This window comes from Thermobia domestica, chromosome 9 (assembly GCF_964235325.1).
Source record: "Thermobia domestica chromosome 9, izTheDome1.hap1.1, whole genome shotgun sequence".
NCBI classification, from domain to species: domain Eukaryota; kingdom Metazoa; phylum Arthropoda; class Insecta; order Zygentoma; family Lepismatidae; genus Thermobia; species Thermobia domestica.
Genome location: NC_137462.1, coordinates 181,612,583 through 181,634,542, shown reverse-complemented (window position 1 = coordinate 181,634,542; position 21,960 = coordinate 181,612,583). Strand labels below are relative to the sequence as shown.

At 29.8% G+C, this 21,960-nt stretch overlaps 1 protein-coding gene across 7 annotated transcripts in view; it reads left to right on the top strand.

Annotated features, from left to right (window-relative positions):
- Positions 1 to 21,960, top strand: part of RyR (Ryanodine receptor) — a 395,937-nt gene that overhangs the window by 347,288 nt on the left and 26,689 nt on the right. For all 7 annotated transcript variants that reach the window (XM_081725586.1, XM_081725584.1, XM_081725582.1 and 4 more), the window contains 13 exons: positions 2,275 to 2,454; positions 4,058 to 4,134; positions 4,834 to 4,988; positions 7,834 to 7,922; positions 8,302 to 8,471; positions 9,454 to 9,599; positions 10,062 to 10,132; positions 11,417 to 11,482; positions 14,690 to 14,769; positions 16,015 to 16,176; positions 17,372 to 17,528; positions 18,788 to 18,984; positions 20,071 to 20,274. In XM_081725586.1, coding sequence (XP_081581712.1) covers positions 2,275 to 2,454; positions 4,058 to 4,134; positions 4,834 to 4,988; positions 7,834 to 7,922; positions 8,302 to 8,471; positions 9,454 to 9,599; positions 10,062 to 10,132; positions 11,417 to 11,482; positions 14,690 to 14,769; positions 16,015 to 16,176; positions 17,372 to 17,528; positions 18,788 to 18,984; positions 20,071 to 20,274 — 1,754 coding nt within the window. The remainder of the gene's footprint in view (positions 1 to 2,274; positions 2,455 to 4,057; positions 4,135 to 4,833; positions 4,989 to 7,833; positions 7,923 to 8,301; positions 8,472 to 9,453; positions 9,600 to 10,061; positions 10,133 to 11,416; positions 11,483 to 14,689; positions 14,770 to 16,014; positions 16,177 to 17,371; positions 17,529 to 18,787; positions 18,985 to 20,070; positions 20,275 to 21,960) is intronic.

Below are 21,960 nucleotides of genomic sequence, written 5' to 3'. Positions count from 1 at the left end.
TGTCATTTAGATATATGTACGTACGATAGTACTAAATTAAGACAAAAATGACAAAAGTTAATTTTTCATCTAAATTTTATATTACTTTATTTTGGCTGAATGCTTAATTTTTAATTTGTTGAAAACCAATGATAAGAATGTAACGTGAATCTGAAAGTCTGCGATCTTTCGTTTGTTGATTATTATTCACGATATTTGCTTAAATTGTTTGGGTAGTTGTTATGCATGCTCTTTCTTAACCTTACTTTTATAAACTACTACTAGACAATGCACAATTTGTTATTGTATTCAAAAGACTTTTCAAGGATCGTAATCTTTAGTTCTTTAATGACTAAAGCATAAATAACTACCCAAACATTCAGCAAAATATAACTAAAGCAGATACTTATTCTTGTATGATACGAAACGAATCAATACAATATAATAACAACTTTATCCTAAATCATCGTAATGTTTTTATCTGTCGAACTACAGAACTCTTCAGTAGCATATTATTTAAGAACAAATCTTGAAGAATTTAAATAATATTTTAACAAATGAAGAGAACATATAATGCAAATAGGAACTAATTTAAAGTTAGTAACACATATGCGTAAAAGCAAACTAATTTATTATTTATTAAGTGCTTTTCTGTTACTATCTTTCAATTATATTTGCTTGAATTTATGAGTTTTATTGATATCTTAAAATATTATTTAAATTCTCTAAAGGGATTTTCATAAATATGCCACTGAAGACGTGAAGAGAGGGAAAATGGTGATTGAGATAACAAAATGTCTTCCCATTGGGGTCATTAGGGTGTTTCTTTATATTATGTAGAAGATACATGTTTAATACATATACTAAGAAAAAAACGAATGCGGGTCAAATAGTACAATTTCTTAATTCACAGTTATCATTTGTGTCACTTAATAGCTTCTCGATTTCGTACTACTTGTAGCACTTCTCATACGATTGATATACACAGATTCAGAAACATACCCCTTATTCCCTTGGAACATCTTATTCCTTGTAAATATCCCTTATTCCCTTGAAAACACGAAAAATATTTGTTTGTGAGCACAAAATATTGAATTAATTGTAAAGTTAATTAAATCAAAGTTGTTGTTGATGCGCTTACTATAACGTGTTTAACATTCTCATTAAGTGCGCGCTTCAGCAATTATATCTTACATAAAAATACTTTTCAAGTTTGTATTGATTATTCTTTCAATATAGTCACTTCTTTAGTAATAATGATAATTTATATAAAATTAATTTAAATTCAAGAACAGGACAATACTACTTTATATTGCAACTTCCACCAAGAAAAGGACTATGAATTAATAAAAAATACAAATGAATTATTAACAACAAAAATCAGGAAACAAGAATGACATACGATGTGCGTCGTAAAATTTGTTCTTTAATTGATTCTTCTAACCTAACTAAGCTTGAAGTCATACAAGAACAAGTTACGGGTAGTCACAAGTCCCGCCTTTCAAAATATTGCGGAAGTCAAAGGATAATACTAAGTTCTACGTGATTTTTTTAGTATCTAGCAAGGTCCGTGTTATCGATACGTTTCCCATTGTTAAATAATACCTAGGTAAATCTTCAAATGCATTGTGACATCATAGCCTTAAATGAAGAACTGAGCAAAACTAAAGACCATCTCAAAAACAATGGCTAGTTTACTCAGTAGTATTTTGAACTTTACTATAATGTTACATAGAAAAATTGTAGTATTATATTTTTATTTCTGCAGTATCTTTTCTCTTCTAAGAGTAAATGAAAAAGTAGGAACAGAACTGGTGAACAGCATTAAGGGAAGGAGCTAAAACCAGCAAAGATGTTTCGACAAATCAATTGATTTAAGACTAGATACCCAAATTTGGACATTTACAACTTCACTTCAGAAATAAACGAATGTCCAAACCAACAATATAATATTTCACACTTGTGCTAAGAAGTTAAAAGATCTACGTCAAATTTTGCCAAGATTGAATAAGTTGCTGAAGGGAGTGTACGATTTATACTATCCCTTTGTTAAGTCCAAAACTTACACCCTCTCATAACTCTGGAGCTGGGAGAGGTTGCCACATAATATTTCTTATTTGTACTGTGGAGATCAAGGTGTATCTTCATGCAAAATTTGGTAAAGATATGTTGAATCCCTAAAAGGCTCCTACAATTTATGTTGTATTTTACTTTTCAAGAAATAATCAATGAAAGTACGAACACTTTTATATTTCTATTAGTATTTTAATGAATGCCTATTTTTTCTGTAATTAGGAGCAAGAAATGGAGAAACAAAAGCTATTATTCCATCAAGCAAGATTATCAAACAGAGGAGTTGCTGAGATGGTTCTGCTGCATATATCAGCCAGTAAAGGACAACAAAGTGAAATGGTTATGAAGACTTTGCAATTAGGCATATCAATTCTCAGGGGTGGCAACTCGGATATTCAGATGGTATGCTCTTATATTTGTGTTTATTTAAAATCATATGAAATCTTCGTTTCTATCTTGTAAATTTGTAGCTGTATGAATAGAAATATAAAATAAAAGACCTTTATTTAAAAAAAAAAAAATGAAACGGTTCATTTTTTAAGAAAGTAAAACTAATCAAACTTAACGGGTTAGGGAATTTTCTAATGCAAACATTAAGAGATCTATGTACTTTTATAGTAACTTTATATATTTCTAGAAAAAACAACATATTTTCTTTTAAGAAATTTTACATAAATAGATTTTAATATGCCAAGTTTGGAAATTGGCACCGAAAATATTTGAAATTGGAGATCACTTTAGGAAATGAGCAAAATAAAAAAAATTCGGACTGTTTTTTAATAATTATGAGAGAATGATAAAAAGTAAGTACTGTCTTGGATAAATAAATGAATAGGAATTAGTTTTAAACATTAAAATTTGTTTTTTAAACAACTGCAGATTTGTTTCTTGTTTCATTTCTTTTTAGGTGTGACTTTTATGATCAAAAGTATGGGGAGTATCAGGAAAGTAAATAATACCAGACCGTGAGAAACCAATATATTTCAGTATTTCCTTTGCAACGAAAATAAAAGAAAATAAGATTAAAAATAAATATAATTTATCCGCCAAGTTGATAGCAGAAAACAAGAACAGTCTGATTCAATACATTGAAGTGTAATAGGTTCGAGCAAACTTTATTGTTAGCTTTCATCCAAACTCCAGCATCTCAAGTTCTTAAATCCAATCACAGTGCATAATAATAGAAATGAAATAGCAAAGTATCAGTGGAATGGATAAAAATAATGAAAATGATGTAACATGTACATAATATACGAAGTTATCACTGTAAAAATTACTGTTTCAGGTCAACTTTAATCCTTAAATATAAACGTATTAAAACTCTTTCTCATCGCATACTTTTTTCATACTTAACGTTAGAACATTCATTTTTTCTTATTCTCTGTTACTCTCATATATCTATTCTTGAATATTCTCTTCTCATTCGCCCTCATCCCTGGTCAAATTGTTTATATTTATTTAATTACAAAATATGGTCGGCATCATTGGTGTTATATGTAATTAGTTTCCGTTGGAACACAATTTTTTGCTTCAAACACTTAAATATATTTTCTATGTTCTTATAGGTATTTATCTTTACAGTTTTTTTTTCTTCGTTACTGGTATTTCTAAATGTTACAGTTGTAACTGTTACACACTAACTAACAGTCATGATATGAAATTTTGTTTATTTAAAAAATCAATACTCCCAGTGGATTTCTGCTTTTTGTCAATTAAAGTAAGAAAAAATTGAAAAGTTCGTAAGTTCAAAAATTGTCGACAGATTCTTTCGTTGTCTGATCCAAGTATCTGGCCTTTCAATTTGCTTACCCGATGAAGCCCAACAGCCAACATAAATTTATATTATTATTAGTAGTAGTAGTTTACATCGAAAGCCATCTAAAAAAGTTGCTTTATGATTTTATTCTGCGTTGATACAAAGTAGCTTCTGATTTTAATTAAATTTAGTAAATCAAATCAGTGTGAGTGAACTGTAATTATGAACATTACTAAACTATCTTTTCAGGGCATGTTGAATCATCTGAAAGAAAAGAAAGATGTAGGATTTTTCACATCTATTGCTGGCTTAATGAATTCTTGCAGGTATTATAATATTTGCTTTGTTTGTGTTGTTGCTTCGTTTTAGAACTGATTTTTATTATGATATACACTTTCAAATCAAGAGAAAGTACTTGAGAAATTGATTCCAGATTCTTCCTATAATTTGAAAAGGATCAAATATAATCTGATGTGAAATTAGAAGTCCTTTGTGAAATTGGAAGTTGTAGTTTTGTCTTAGAATTATGCATAGTAACATGAGTTAATATTCAGTACTAATATAAATTTAAATGAATCAAATTCCAATAGTTTATCATTTTCGAACCAAATAACTAAAATATGATTCTAACTATCAACCGATGTCCTCTTAAGATGTATAAATGGTGAATTATAGCAGATTTCTAATATTTAATGCTCGTTTCAAATACATTATACTTATAAATTCTTAACAATAAAGACACTCTGATTGTATTAAGATGAATTATGGAGCACGGATACAACTAAATGCGTACTGTTTGAATATCATTTAAATGTGTAATAATTAGCACAATGTTACAGTTTAATTATACTTGTGTATTTTTTAAAAATTTAGACATAATAAATGTAATTACCCTTCTGTTACTACATTATTGTAAAATATTGCTTACATATTAGAGCAAGTAGGAAGTTTGTTTACTAAGTTTCTTAATATTAGAGCGTAATTCTTACTCACTATTTCTTGAATGTTTTGTTTCGTACTTCCAGTGTTTTGGATTTAGATGCATTTGAGCGTAACACGAAAGCAGAGGGTCTAGGAGTTGGATCAGAGGGAGCAGCAGGAGAAAAGAATATGCATGACGCAGAGTTTACGTGTGCTTTGTTCCGATTTATCCAATTGACCTGTGAAGGTCACAATCTCGGTACGAAACTATTTATGCTTACCTAGGTATTTTCTGCATTAATTATTTCAGGATATCTTTAAAACTTTAAAGAAATTATAGTAATCTGATATTTTATACTATCATAAATAGATAAATATCTCTTATCTCTAAACATCTCATCATCCGACATGACTCGAAAAAATTAGTACGCTTTTTCATATAACATATGTTATAGTTGAGAAGTTAGAAAATCAAATGAAACACACGAACATAAGAAGAGAAACTGGTAAATAATTTGAGCAATTACGAGAAAACATTAAAAGCTTTGGGTTTTATAAACATGTTAGAAAACAATCTTATGCTTGACTACAAATATGACATACAATAGTAAAATGAAGTGTTGAATGAGAGAAGAGTCTAATTACCTCTAAGAGATTAAGGATTAAAAACAGTGTCTTTACAAAGTAAATATTGAATTATTGAATCCCGATCACAAATGAGGGATGCGTCACAGAATATATGTAGGTGGATGACAGACAAATGAATTACTATTTTGTTATTTGATACGATCTCGAAATAACTCACAGATGGCAGTACTAGTTCCAAACCGAACACATAATTACTAAGAACCATCTTCCATTACAAACTTGTAATATTGTCTCGATCAATAAATAATGGCTGAAGTAGGAGGAAAGAGGGGCACATTTTGAACATTTCCGTTAATGATTTTTTTTATTTCTATTTAATCACTCCTTTCATAGAGATTAATAGCAGAAATCTCGAAAATGTGGTTTCTTTTATCAGAAAATAGTTCTTTTTAGAAAAATATGTCATGGGATATGTTTGAACAGCCACCTTTTCTGGACACAAAAGTATATCAAAACGGAAAGTTTGGCTCTTTATCATGTTCAGCGCCTTACATTTTACTTTCGTTCAAATAAATTAAAATTAAAATATTTGTCCGCTACTGTTCGGGATGTTCCATGTGCACTGTTAGGTTGGACTAACTTGAAAATTAAATATGATATTTCCATTTCTTTCAAGTCTACTTTCTCTGGAAACGCTATTTTCCACATCATGCACTCGATGCATACAATGAATGTCTAACTTTGGTACAACAACTTTTTTTCTTTTTTTCTTCTTCCTTTTCACGCGATCTTCTCCTATATAAATGGCAGATTTAGCCTTGAAAGTAAATAGAACAAAATCACTGCTGGTTTCTTCCCTAGTTTGCATCATGCAGCACGTTATTAGCAGAGACTGCTCATTTAATTTGCTGTGAACTAAGTTCAGCAACGACCTTTGGATACTGCACAACCGTTGCAACCCCGTTCACATCAACATTGTAAATTCTATCCGAAGTAAAATTTTTAGATTAAAGGACCTTCTCATAACTTGCAAAAGTTCCTTGGACATTGGCAGTGCTAAATAGCAGTAGCTCTGGAGAGATTCGTGTTCTCATGTTTCGTAATATGAAAGTTCATATCGATTCATAAAGCGGTATATTCAATCCCTTCCTGCAACTTTGTTTTCATCCCATAACTCTGAAGTAATTTAGTTGCTTTCGCGAATCGTATGCGAAATTACGTAATTGAACGTAAGTCAACCCATAATTCAATTTTGAACACTTGAACACGTAGTCAACTAACACTGACTCCTGTTCTTTTGTCAAGACTCGTTGAGCAAATATATTGTGAATCGTATTTAGACGCTATTTCATCACTTTTTAAAAATTTTGCAAATATTTTTGTAATCATAGGCGTGCTTAGAATTTCAAGGGTGGGGTTCAGGCACTCGATTTCATATAGTTTCTGGACTCGCATGATTTTTGACCATATATTTTAGTATAATAAATGTTTATTTTCTCATAATATCTTGCTTAAAGAGGGTTCAAACCCGGAAATCCCCATGCATACACCACTGACTATAATAAAATGTTGTGTTCTTCAGACTATACTTTGATGCCGAAGGTCATGTCGATAGTTTGTCCTCATTAGCGGCTTTTGCTGTGAACAAGATAACATCATCCGTTACGAGTGGCGTGTTTTTCTTCACATAAGTTCGAACCATAGGTTCAACCTAAAAGCAACATTAAAGCGATAATGCATTTTTTAATTTTGAAATAGCAGACGCTGCTGTGTTAGTTTTGCAATTAAATACAATTTTTAACTTGTTCAAATATGCCCCACCATATCATTTTGGAAATTACCGCATTTTCTTGAAAGACAGAAACCTGTAATCTGATATCAACATAAGTGCTAGATAGATTTACGATTAGATCATTATAGTATATAAACAAACTTATCTTCGGCTCAATAATATAGACGTAATTCTATACAACTTCGGCACCAAAATGTTGGCGCGCGTAGCTGAAAAGGCAACTGGACTCACTCTATGTCGACAATGCTGTCGGCTACTCTTCCTATGTGGAATTTTGAGAGATTACATCTCTCTTGCGAAAAAAACATAATGTTCAAATGTGCCTCGATATCCCTTAGTTGTCCAATTAATTGCAGGAAACACATATTTGTTTTTTAAAATATCAACAGGTGAATACCGAGCGTTGATTAAATAATTGATAAAGGCTATAAAGGCAACTGAAGTACATAATGATTAAAATAAATCTGGACGACTCCGCTCCATCATTTTCAACTGTTATCAAATAAATATCTAAGTTTGAACAAATGCTAAGATTTACAATTGTTCGTATATTATTGAATGATTGCAATGTTTTCCACCGTTATACTGCTATAACTTGCAAAATCAAAATTGGCCTAAAAGTGCCAAAAATTAATAATAATAAATTAATCAATGGTAAATAAAATGTTTTAAGATGAATAAGTAACTTCAGATAGCAACCACTTATGTATTATTTTCTCAACAGATTGGCAGAACTACTTGAGAACTCAAGCTGGTAATACAACCACTGTCAATGTTGTCATCTGTACTGTTGACTACTTATTGAGATTACAGGTAAGGAATGGGCTTTACTGTATGGCAAAATATAGAAATAAAACATTATTTTCTACAAAATACGTATTGCTTCATCTCTTTTATTTTATTTTATATCTAAAATTATAAGTAAGACTAATTAGATTAGAAATAACTAAAGAATTATTTTCTATAAATTGTATGCTTACATAATGAACTATCAATTTTCATAATGGGACCACTTTAATTATAGTTATAATATGTATCTTGTTGCTCTGTAATTAAATAACAATTAACAATACTTTTTTAGGTATATTTCTTTGAGCAGAGATTAAAATAGCCCCACCATGTTATTTCCCTTCCTCTTAGAAATGTTACACACATTTTGATGTTTAAAACTGTATCATATAATTTATTACAGGAATCTATCATGGATTTCTATTGGCATTATTCAAGCAAAGAAATTATAGATCCAGCTGGAAAATCAAACTTCTTTAAGGCTATTGGTGTTGCAAGTCAAGTATTTAACACCTTAACTGAAGTTATTCAGGGTCCCTGTACACAAAATCAACAGGCTTTGGCTCATTCCAGGTAAAGTATGCATAATATACAGATTTTGTTTAAGTAGAAAGTAGCGATAGAGTTCACTACTTAATTATAAATGTAACAAAAAGGTAAATAAATTAATCAAACCAGTATTGAAATAAAATAGATTAAACCCAAATGTTTAGTCTAAAGAATGAGGGACATGATGGATTGATGATAGTATTGAAGATATGGAAGAAGATTAGGCATTCAAGAAGAATTTGAAAATTTCTATACATAAGCCTGAAGAGAAATAGGAAGAGCAGAGAAATAACATAGCGAATAAATGTTAAAGAACTTTAAAAGACAGAAAAAGAAATACTATAAAATTGTGAAAAAATAGACTCAAAGGGATTAGAATTTAGGTTGTTAGAGAAAGGTGAATACCGAGTATATTTGTCTTGTATTCGAGCTGCTCTAAATTTAGTTATTAGCCAATTCCTCTAAATTTTCCCCAATATGTCACTCTAGAGAAACGATGGGACAATGACTAAACAAGATTCGTTTTGTCTATTTCTTAAAACTTGACGTAAAGATTAAATAACATATGAAGACATGAAGCTGCTCATAAAAAATTCTTTTCCTTGATTAATACTCACAATAGTTTTTAGCTATATCTAATTATTTATTCATTTTTCAAAATTACATGGTGTTAGTGAGAAGATTTAAAAATTTTAAAGACAATCCAACTCTATTATCATTGTATCATGTAAATATCCTAAATTTTGCTATGAAAACATTCTTGTTAATTTGTTGCCGTTTTACTTTTTGGTAGGTAAATAGATACTGTGTATCATAATTGCAATCATTGCAAGTAATTCACAATTGCAAGCACCAAAAGTGAAAACACTAAACCGCTCGGGATTCAAAAGTATAAATATATGATATATAGTACAGAGAATAATTTTTTCACGTGTTAAGGAGTAATATTATAAGACTAATTTCATCGGTTCTATCGTTGAAAATCATTATTACTTCTTTCTTTCAGATTATGGGATGCTGTTGGAGGCTTCTTGTTCTTGTTTTCTCACATGCAAGACAAATTATCCAAACACTCCAGTCAGGTAGACTTATTGAAGGAGTTGCTTAACTTGCAGAAGGACATGATCACCATGATGTTGTCCATGCTTGAAGGTTATTTACAGTTATTATGCACATCATTACCTAAACATTTTACATTATTTAGAAAAACTATTTAAGTAAAAAGAACTAATCAGTCATGGAAATACTTGAATCAATATTATTATTATTAAATATCAAATGATTAATTATATAGACTTAGAGTAATGGTAATATCCACTGTTCAAAAAAAATGTTTCACTAAGGTGTAACTCATTCGAATAACAACTTAACACAAATCAACAGAATATAACAAACCATTAACTTTTATAATGATCTGCATACTTATCAGAAACTATTAGTATCTTTAGGTGTATTTCTGTATAGTAACTTTGGCTTATTATACATTCCTTGTTGTAATATATTAATGTATGCTTTTTATAATCTATTTTATACCAAATTTTCTGTTTTCATGTCATTTATTGTATTTTGCTAAATATAACGTTTAGATTACATATCGTTGCGTTTCTTTTATAGGTAATGTCGTTAATGGTACAATTGGTAAACAGATGGTGGACACTCTGGTAGAATCCGCATCTAATGTTGAGGTAAGCACTAATGATACGAATTTCGACTGTTCTTTTCCTTCTATTTAGAATCGATTTAGAAGTCTTCATTATCATTACCTTGATTTCATTTAATATCTTATTCAAAATTTTCCACACAATTATCATATTTGCACTCAACACCAGTAGATACTAAACAGTGATGAATAATACAGAAAAATGTGACTGCTGACTTGGTGGGGTCTCGAGAATCAGCCTCCCGTTTACCGGGTGAATACTTTACATTTAAGCTACTACCGATACAGCTTTTTTTTTAATTTTATTCCTTAAGTTTTCAGCACCTATATATCTGCTAATAACTTGTAGATACAATCCAATAATGGTAGATATTTCAAGCCAGAGTGTTTTCAATGTGCATCGAATACAGTTATTTAAATATTCTAAGGTAAATATTCCCACGTATGTGCGAACCAATGCTAGAACAGAAAAATATGACCACTAGACTAAGGGAAACTTGTACTCTGGTGATGATTTAGATTTCAATTGTAAAGAAAAAGCTATTTAAAAATATTAAATGTAATGTCTTTCTTCAAAGATTGAGACTAAATATGAATATTTGGAAAAATAAGAATTACAGTATATACGAGTAAGTAACCCCAGTGAATGTTATTAGAATCTAAACAAAGTGTCTCTGTAGAGCAGATATATTTACTATTAAAATTTTATTTTATTTAAACAAGTACATATATTGTTGAAAATTAAGTGCGGTAGAATCAAGATTTTCCGCGGTGATGTAGGATAATACTACCTCAGAAATTGGAAGGTGTGGTAAAATGCAAATACTTGTGCCAAAAATTACAATTTCGGTTATTTATATAGTATTATGGCATGTTTAATACGTTAGTAATATTTTACGAAAGCAGATAAATATATATAGTTACAATTACTTTTGAACTAAAAAATATCTCTGTATTCAGTGAGTTAAACTCACTTCCAAACACTCGCTAGTTTCACGATAGAGATTAGAAGTATATGATTTTTGCAATCAATTCAGTATTCAGTGGAAAGCTTTCGTCAATTTTTTATTCGGATATTGTGGTATTTTCATAATTTGGTGAATAATAATTTACACGTCATGGTACGTTGAATAATTTTTACCTTTTGTGATCATTAAATTATGTTCCTAAATTTTGAATGTTATATATCGATCTATCTTATAAAGCTTGTAAATGAACACTTTTTCATTAGTGTATAATGTAGTTATGTGAATTGAAAAAAAAAAAACATTCATTATAATGCAGTCCCTATTTTCGTTTTTCATTTCAGCTGATATTGAAGTACTTTGACATGTTCCTTAAATTGAAGGACTTAACATCTTCTACAAGCTTCCAGGTTAGTTCTGATATTTTGTATTTATATAATGCTACCGTATTTTGTTGCAGTTTTCGTCTTTCCCGAAATATTAATTTGTTTTTACAATGTTTTGAATGTATATCTATCTTCTGCTATATAATTATCTTTAAATGTATCTTCATCTTAATTTTGGAAATTTTTTTGCTTCCTGTAATATTGTAATTTTGTTCTGAAATCTCTTTTCTTTATTATTATTATTATTATTATTATTATTATTATTATTATTATTATTATTATTATTATTATTATTATTAATAATAATAATAATAATAATAATAATAATAATAATAATAATACTCAAAACTGTACTATGCATAAATATCGGAAGTATTATAGAATGGCTATGTTCATCTGTCTGTACAGCCATCAGAGGAAAAACGTTTTTTTGGAATCGAGTCAGTGTCTCAACAATAGGTCTCATTTCTTCCGTTAACGCTCTATTCAAACCAGAAGTGGTAGAAATCAACCGTTTCTGGTTTCAACGTTAATTGCTATAGAACAAAAATGGTAATGACAAACAGCTTTCTGCAATTGATTAGGTGTCCCAAGAATATATTCTACCTCCACCCTATTCTCTCTACTAAAATCAAAAGTGGGAGAAACTTACTACTGCTTCGACTTTAATATTGACCTTCGTAGAGCAAAAACGGTACGAGATATCGAGAAAATGTTTTTTTGGGGAAGCGATTCATGGCCTCAATAATGGGTTTCATCTCCTCTGTTACCCTTCTATTCGAAGTGGAAGTTGTAGAAAGCCAACTGTTTCTGGTTTGAACGTTGACCGCCATAGAACAAAAACGGTAATCGACAGCGACAAGCGGGTTTCTGGACCAAGTTCAATGTCTCAAAGAAAGTTGTCATTTTCATACCCCATATCACTTTACTAAAATCAGAAGTGGTAGAGATTTACTAAATCTTGCGGTTTCAATATTGATCCCCATATGGCTAAAATGATAAGAGATATCGAGAAGCAGTTTTCCGAAACCGATCCAGCGTTTCAACCAGTCCATCTCCTCTGCTAGTCCTCTATTTAAACCGATTAACGTTGATCTGTAGGATGAAAACGATAATAGATAGCAAACAAACTACAGCAGTATTTTTTTAAATCGATTCAATGTATTAAGATAATATACTTATCTCCACCAGTAGCTCTCTACTAGGACCGAAAGTAATAGAAATTTACTATTACTTTTATTATCAATATTGATGTCCATAAAGTAGAAAGGTAAGAGATGTCGAGCAGAAGCCTTTCGGAATCGATGGGGGTCCCAAGAAAAACTTCTGATTTGGACTCTTATTCCTGTATGTCAACCGGGACTAGTGGAAATCTAGGATATCCTGTTTCAACACTGACCACAATAGTGAGAAATTGTAATATATAAAAAGAAGTTGTTTTATAATATGGATTTAGTACCGTAATAAGAAGTCCCATCTCTGACTTTATTCCTCTATTGCAAACGGAAGTGATAGAACTATGCTACTTCCGGTTTCAATATTGATCTTCATAGTGTAATTGTAAAAGCTATCAAGTAATAGCTTCCTGATATGAATTTTGTGTCTTAAGAATAAGTTTTATGGCTACTTTTATCTGTCTATTCAAAACCAGAAGTGTTGGAAATCTACGTTTTCTGGTTTCAACGCTGATCGCCATAGTGAAAAACGGTAATAGATATCGAAAAGCAGGTTTCTGATATGAATTCAGTTCCACAATGGATTCCACCTCTGTCTATCCTCTTGCAACCGGAAATGATAGAAGTCTACAATTACTTCTAGCTCTAATATTTATTCCTATAGAGCGAAAATGGTAATAGGAGGCGACAAACTTCTTTTTCGATATGGAATCAGTGTCGGAAGAACATATTTCATCTCACTTTTATTTTTTCAGTGAAACCGGAAGTAGTATGATCTATAAAATTTTCGGTTTCAATAGTAATACCTAATATACCAATAACTGTAACAGATAGCGAAAAAACTGTTTTTGATATGGATTTAGCATCATATGAACAAGTTCTATCTCTCACATTATCTCTCCATTGCAGGTTGTAGTTATCGATGTATAACTTCCGGTTGTAGTATTGAATTCACATACCTTGGAAGTGTACCGTAGTTTCACAAATGTAAAACGAAATCAATTTATTATTATTATTATTATTATTATTATTATTATTATTATTATTATTATTATTATTATTATTATTATTATTATTATTATTATTATTATTATTATTATTATTATTATTATTATTACAAACCTGTTTCCAAAAATGAATCAGAAACTTCGCCTCAATATTCATGCATTTATTTCATAGTAGTTATCCAGATACGTATTTAATTATTTTAATGACTTTTTCTGACATGCAATCATACCACTGGCTCCCCAAAATTCTTCAGATAACCCTAATCTCAACCCCAATTAGTTGATATTAATATCAATTTTCCTGAATATTGTTTTTGACTCTTTATTCTCATTACCAAAGAAATATACGGGCCCGAATCCGTAATAAAAGCACAATGATAATGTTCTTTGCGGAAATAACTTTTAAATCTTAATCTAGAAGTAAAATGACGATATTGACACACAAATTTGTGATATTAGAAGTATTTATAGAAAAAAAACTTTTTATTAACTGAGGAGGATGAAAATATTAACTGAAACTGTATTAGATATAATGAAACGCAATGCATTTTTGGGTAAGTCTGTTCTTCTTAATTCAGAAACACACACGTAAGATAGTATTTTAATTTACTATGTTTCTTAATACATTTTTACGTACGTCAGTAGACACCTTCAAAAATTGTAACGTAATGAAGATTTTAATTAGTTATACGTAGAGTGGAAATAGTGAACAAATTCAAAAGTACAAACATATTCTCTATTAAACAAGAATAAAAATTTTCTAATGACGTCTTTATATTTGGTATGCAGCTTGGTTTAGTATTTTCATTCTTTGTTTACTTATTTACCTTATATCAGTATTATCACATATAAAGAATTCACAAGCGTAGGCAATATATGTTAAAAAAAAAAAACAACTTCAAAATATATATCTGAAATACTCTTAATTTTTCACGTAAACTTTACAGATATTAATAATTGTCACGTGTATATTAGACATTCAATACACTGATCAAAACTATATTATTTGTTGAATTATTTAAATTTTTTTCATTAATATCTTTAAATAGGAAATTGACATTAACAAAGATGGTTGGGTCACACCAAAGGAATTTAAAGAGAAGATGGAACAGCAGAAGAGCTATACCATGTGAGTATACAAATTTCAGTTAATAGTAAAAATGACATATTGAAGATATTTTAATGCTTTTTCCTATTTTTGATATGTCACCTTGTGTCAAGAGTAAAACATTTGAAAAATTTCCCAAACTTTTACTTTCATCTATCTATCTATCTATCTATCTATCTATCTATCTATCTATCTATCTATCTATCTATCTATCTATCTATCTATCTATCTATCTATCTATCTATCTATATCTATCTATCTATCTATATCTATCTATATATATATATATATATATATATATATATATATATATATATATATATATATATATATATATATATATGTCTGTGTGTGGAAAACTTATATACCTACTGTAGTGTATAATGTCAAAATTCATACCTTACGATAGAGTTTAACAAATAATAAATAGATTTTACTTAACTTCCTCCAATTTTAGGAAGTCTTGTTCAAAAAACCTGGTCATTAACCTCTTTATGGACTCTTGTTCAAAAAAAAAAAAAAAAAAAAAAAAAAAAAAAAAAAAAAAAGGTCACTCACCTCTCTATGGATTCTTGTTCACAAATGTAACTAAATGAATGTGCATGTACTTTGCCCAGTTGAATTTTAACATTCAAGTCGAAAAATTAAAATTTTCTGTGAACAGCTGGAAGAACAAGGCTATTTAAAAAAAAGGTATATGACCTACTTCTTTTAGAACAAGGCTATACAGAGACTACTAATAATTTGAAATTTTTTAACATATAAATTCAAATTTAAAAGTAAGTTTGACCTAAGGCAAACAATATGGCATTTCTTAAAAGAAATTATTATTTATTAAATGTAACGATAAACGAACCATTAAATTTAGTTCTAAAATTTCGAAAAAAAAAAGTTCAAAATCCATCTTATTTGATAAATTTTATTCGACGTACCTTGTAAAGAGAAGGTTATGATAAAACGTAACAGAACAATAAATAATAAATTTTGTTTCATTAGTTTATGTAAATATACAATACATAAATATTTGTTATTCAACACGATACGCTTCCTATAAAATAATGCCAAATACAAAAAAATCAAACGCTCTTAATTTTTTCCTTTAGACCAACAATAATATTGAGATCATTTGAATGGATATTACGTCTAATCTTTTTAAAACAATTCAATAATATTTCAGTACTATATATATATATTTGTACTTGTGCTATATGACAAAAATATTGAGCTGAAACCATGTTTTGCATAATTATTTTTTCTCTTTTATAGTGAAGAAATCAACTTCCTCTTGATGTGCTGTGATACAAACCATGATGGAAAGATTGATTACATTGAGTTCACCGAAAGGTTCCATAACCCAGCCAAAGACATCGGTTTCAACTTGGCTCTGTTATTGACGAACTTATCAGAGCATATGCCTAACGAGCCAAGGTAACTTACACTATTTTAGCAATCTATTAAAATTAACATATAGTACGTAAGAATAAATATAGATATGTTATATATATAGCTCTAAATGGATATATAGCCAATGACAACAGAGAATACGATATCCTGTATGCAGTATTATATGCTATTAATCATTGTCCGCGATGTAACAATTATAGAGCAAGTGCAACAGCACCATGTATTTCTCATATGCAGTAATTATCTACTTCAAAGATATTCATAGTTTTGAATATAGTTTTTAAGCCTAAAAGTTTCTTTTGATTTTGTCTCAATCTGGAACAAACTTGTGTCGAAAATATGAACAAGAAAGCAAATATATATAATCGAAATCAAACCATATATAAACAAAGAGATCACTGATGAAAGCGGAATGGATAGTAGAAACAAGTTCGAAAATCAAGAGGAACCATTCAATGGTAATCTTCAAAGAATAAACATTTTTTTACTTAAAGTTTAACCATTTCTAAGATAGATCTAAGATATTTATTATTGTAATGCAATGTTTTTATAATGCAAAACTATCTTTTAATATATATTACTTATAAAATACAAATTAATACGTAACTGATAATTAATTATAAATGCTATGTTACTAAATATAATAGATTTGCTCCAAATTAGACTTATGTTCCCTAAGCTGGTCACCAGTCTAAGTGAGCTACTTTTCATTGAAACCTGTTATGGCTACATAGATAAGTTTCACTTCTAATTTTGGGTAGAAAAAGTGACAAAAGAAACTTACTTATTGCATGTATTTATGCCCACAATCTTAATTTTCATTCGAGAAATTAAACACTTAGTTGGTTATTACAAGGAACTGAATAGTAAAGACAATAGTTCCACTACCACAGCAAATGAAGTTAAATTAGAGGTCAAATCTCTGTGTATTCAAAACCGGAAATATGCTTTAAAAACTTAAATTTCTGTTATTTTAGATACATTTTTCTGCAAGTAGCTGAGTATTACCACATTTACTCCATGTATTTGTTCAAATTATTCCAATATTTCATCAGCAGAAACAAGTTGATATAAGAAATAAGCAAACGATCGTAGAAACATAAACATGACTTCATAGGATACGCTCAAAGTTAAAGAAAATTCATATTAGCACATAATGACTGATAATAATTCAATTACAAATGTAAACTTTACAGTGACAAAATAATTTTATTTTCAGGTTGGCTCGTTTCTTAGAGACAGCTGGTAGTGTTCTCAATTACTTCGAACCGTTCTTGGGAAGGATAGAAATTATGGGTAGCAGCAAGAAAATAGAAAGAGTTTATTTTGAAATAAAAGAATCGAATATCGAGCAGTGGGAGAAACCACAAATTAAGGTAACGTTATTAATTCCTCCACTTATATAAGCAAAGCATAGAAATTCGTAATTTACATATTTGAAGATTACGTTAATCTTCATCAAAAAGAACCTCTAAGAACAAAACATTATAACAATATCAGAATACATGTTATTTCAATCTGTAGCTTTGTAGATTTTCAAAACGTGGAGAATTGACAGTTTACTCTTGTTCAAATTAATTCGCTCTCACTTTTCCTTTGACTTATGAATGTCGTATGATTTAGGCGTATCATGGAATTGTATGATATAAATGCGTTGCTTCCTTGTTAGATTCAAGTCTTTACTACATGACTATAAACATTAACTTGCCTCTTTCTCCTATATAAATCAATTCAATCTGTCTTTCTTTCTTTCTCATCTCTTGAAAAGTTTTATATTTATACACATACATATTACTTGTCTATAAACTAGTAATTGAATTATAATTTTTCTAAAATAGGGAAACATCAAGCATTAAGTTACAAAAAAAATATATATATATATTAAATAGCTTGGGACTAAATGTGTTAATTTAAAGATATCATATAAATGAATATTTTATTCATTTTTATTTTTTATTGGCTTTTCCTAAACATATCCGTCCATGGTATCACGAGAAAAATGACATCAATGTTGGGATATAAATGTAATTATCCATACTTCGAAGTCATTTTTCTCGTAACCCTATGAATGGATATGTTTAAATAGTTTTTTGGATCCCGCATTCTCAAATTGCAAGTAAAAATGCAAAGTGCAATTATTTTTTTCCAAGCGTGGATACTTTTATTATTGGCATGAACAGTAGTTATTTGAAAAGTTTACTCTATTTTCATATCTTGTTTTATCATTGGTTATATCGTATCGTGGAGTTCTTCGTTCGTTTACGACTTTTTCAACAAAATTCAAAATTGCGAGATATCAAAGTAAATGGTTGGTTCATTGAAATTGAATGTCCCGTTTTAGCACCGATGCTGTAGGAGACGAGAATAAGTGATCCTATGGGTCATTGTAGATATAAACATTTACCCGCTGCTTTCTTCTGTGCCTTGAGCTATCTGATTCTAAACTCTATATTTCTATCTGCAACCATTCTCGAGTCTATAAGGTTACAAATAGGCTGACGTCTACGATGAAGTGCCATCATTTCGCCAATAAACTTGCCAGAGCTGTACTACTATACTTTAGTGAATGTTTCAATATTTAATATTTCTGAAAGGATTTCGATGTTTTTGAGTCACCTTTTTGCTTGTACTCTAGGAATCAAAACGAGCGTTCTTCTACTCCATCGTGACTGAAGGTGGCGACAAAGAGAAGCTAGAGGCCTTCGTAAACTTCTGTGAAGATGCTATTTTTGAGATGCAGCATGCCAGTGCTTTAATGGCTGCTGAGGAAGAGACAACAGGACATGCTCGAGAAGCATCATACAGCTTCGTATCCGAGGAGGACGAAGAAAAGTTAGTAATTATGAAATTTGAGTTATATACTGAAATATAAAAAGTATTTAATTTAAATAACTATGATAATTAATTATACAAATTTCTGGTGTTTAATTGGTATTTTGTTTATCTTAACTGATGTTTCAAAGGCGACTGATTGGCTGTATCCTCAGAGTTGCACTAATTTAGAGAATCCTTATATAATCTTTGTGATATAATTTAAGATTAAAAAATACGTTAAACACGGATAATACAATACATAAAACACGGATGGAACATTAAAATTTTTATTTGTTGAATTATAGATATCTGCGTAAAAATTATGTGGAATATGTAAACTATCACCATGTTTATATATAGAACTTTTTTTTTAAAGAAAAAGAAGTATCTGCCAAGTAATGTCTATTGGAGTTTACACTTCTGCGCAAGTAGATAGTGACGAAAATAATCAAAATCTTCTGTTCAGTATACCTACAATACTAGTATTCTTTTCCATAATATCAGTAATAAATTGAAAAGTGTAACATGATTTTTAATCTCTCACAATTTTTACTTTTTTAAAAAAGAAAGGTGATAAGTCTTAATAAAACACGTCGTTAGGATTGGAAATGCGTACTAGGTATTAGCTTAAAGGATTAGAAAACGATGTTGAATAGACTAAGAAGAAGACAAGAGAATAATATGAAGTTAAGGAAGCAAATAATATTAATACTTTTGATTAGATTGGTTTGATATGGGTTTTTATATGAGTGGCGATGAATAATTGGGTTCATTAAGATATAAAGTTAGTTTACTTCTTTGGTTCACATCGTTAGTTTCGTGCTATGATATTACTGTTTATTATATTTTTGAGGAAGTTTGGTCTAGTTTTAAATGTGCATATATTCGTAATCTACATATATTTGTAACTGCTCATCTTTGTTTAATTCTGTAAATTGTTACAAACTCTAGTGTTGTTTTTTCTTCTTTGTATGAAATCTCATTCTGTTCTACTCTTTTCTTGATATTATAACAACTTTTTTTTCACTGTTATATTACAACTTTTGAATTATACTACAAATTTAAAATATTATTATACGCTTAATATATATATATTGTTTGTAGGGCTGCAGCAGACCCAATAAGAAGAACAGTTCAGGGATTCAAGGACGGAATAAGCTTGATTTTCTCCGTCCTCTCACCTTCGTATATAAAACAAAAGATAGGCGAGCTTCAGCAGATGACCTACGCTGAATTGCTGATTGGTTTCTTTAAAATGTGGTTCTACGCTGTATACTATTCTGGATTTGGCGTATCTGTTATTTTACGGTACGAATACTTTCCTTTCTCTATAATATTTCAATCTTAAGTTTCTATTTAACCTGTTACATATAGTAATTGAATTTAAATTCTAGTGTGTAAATAAAAGACTTAGTTGACTCTAGAGGACAGTGTTAAAAGAAAATAATGTTAAATTTCTTCGGTACTATTCATCAGATTTTATTTGATTAAGTTCGTAATATTTAGTTCAAACAATTCTTAGTCTCTATTGATAACTAAATTAATTTTGATTAAGAATAATTTTCGATTAAATTCACTGTAACTAAAACTTAAAAGAAAACATTCCATAAATTTGACTCACTACTCATTAATAATATTCAATTACTTATATATCTAAAAGGTTTTTGTACAAGCATTTCATTTTTATCTTATCCAAGCAGCGACGCAACTAGGCTAGTTGTCGCCCGCGGCAAGAACTCGCTTGAGCGCCCTCCACCCCACCCCTGACTAACAAACCAAAACGCGGATATTGGCAGCACATAGTAATTCTCGTATTCCATTTTTTTTCTTCAAGTGGTAAAGCTTGATTTCAAAATTCCAGTACATAATTTAATTTTTAGCCCAAAATAAAACACAAAACTATTTAGTATTTGATTGCCAAATAATCTGAGAGTAGCGTGCTTGACATATTCTTATAGTCTTGTCATAATAACTGCAAATCACAATGTTTCTGGAATTATATTGGGATGTGCATATGTGTAGAATGAATCAACAGTCTGTTGCTTTAGAATATAATATCTAATTATGACAAACAGTCAAGCTGTTGTCTCAAGTATTATACTCGGACATTTTGAAAATCTCTTAAATCAATGTAAGTTAAATGAAAGCACAAAAAGCTGGAAATAAAATTTAACTTTGCGGTCTCTTTAGGCTGCAAAGGTTTTTACGATGTCCTCAAAAGATAGCTTTGAAGCTAACTTGTGCTCTATGGACATGATCCTAAGGTTGGTGAGTCGTTATTGTCCTGTTAAATTTCTGATATAATTTTTTATGATCTTTAATTTGCTAAAACTCCTTTCCTTGCCTTATAGTTAAAATAAATATTTGCTCAGTTTTGCGTCCCCCAATCCGGCGTCCCGGGGCACAAGCCCCGTTTGCTCCCCTTAGTTACGTCACTGTGTCCAAGGACACTATTAAAAATGTAAGTTTTGGAACATTGAATTAAAATTTTAAATATTTCTCGAAGGCAATTTTAAGACAGTCTTGAGACTGCCGTTTTCAATCATATATATAATTGAAACTAAGTGAAACGAAATTTCTAGTACTGCGTCCCATGGTTATGCGTTGTAGGTTAAAGGAACCAGGTGATTAAGAAACGGAATGATTATGAAATGATTTGTAGATGAGAATGTAAGATGAAGTGGGAGAACGCCGAGAAAATCTACGGACATAATATTGTCCACTGCAAACTCACATGGCTGAAAATCAAACCAGAAAACCCTTACACCACAGTTGAGCGCTCTACCGCTGAGCCACTGTAGCCTCATACACTTAATCGAAGCGCAAGGCAAAAATAAATAAATAAATAAATAAACAATAAACATAAAGGTAGTGATCAGTATGTACTTGAAGATCACAAAATAAATAAAATGTTATTTGTTACCAAAACTATTATAGAAGTGAACAAGATAAATGTAAATATTATTATCTTAAATAAGAATAACATCCTCAATC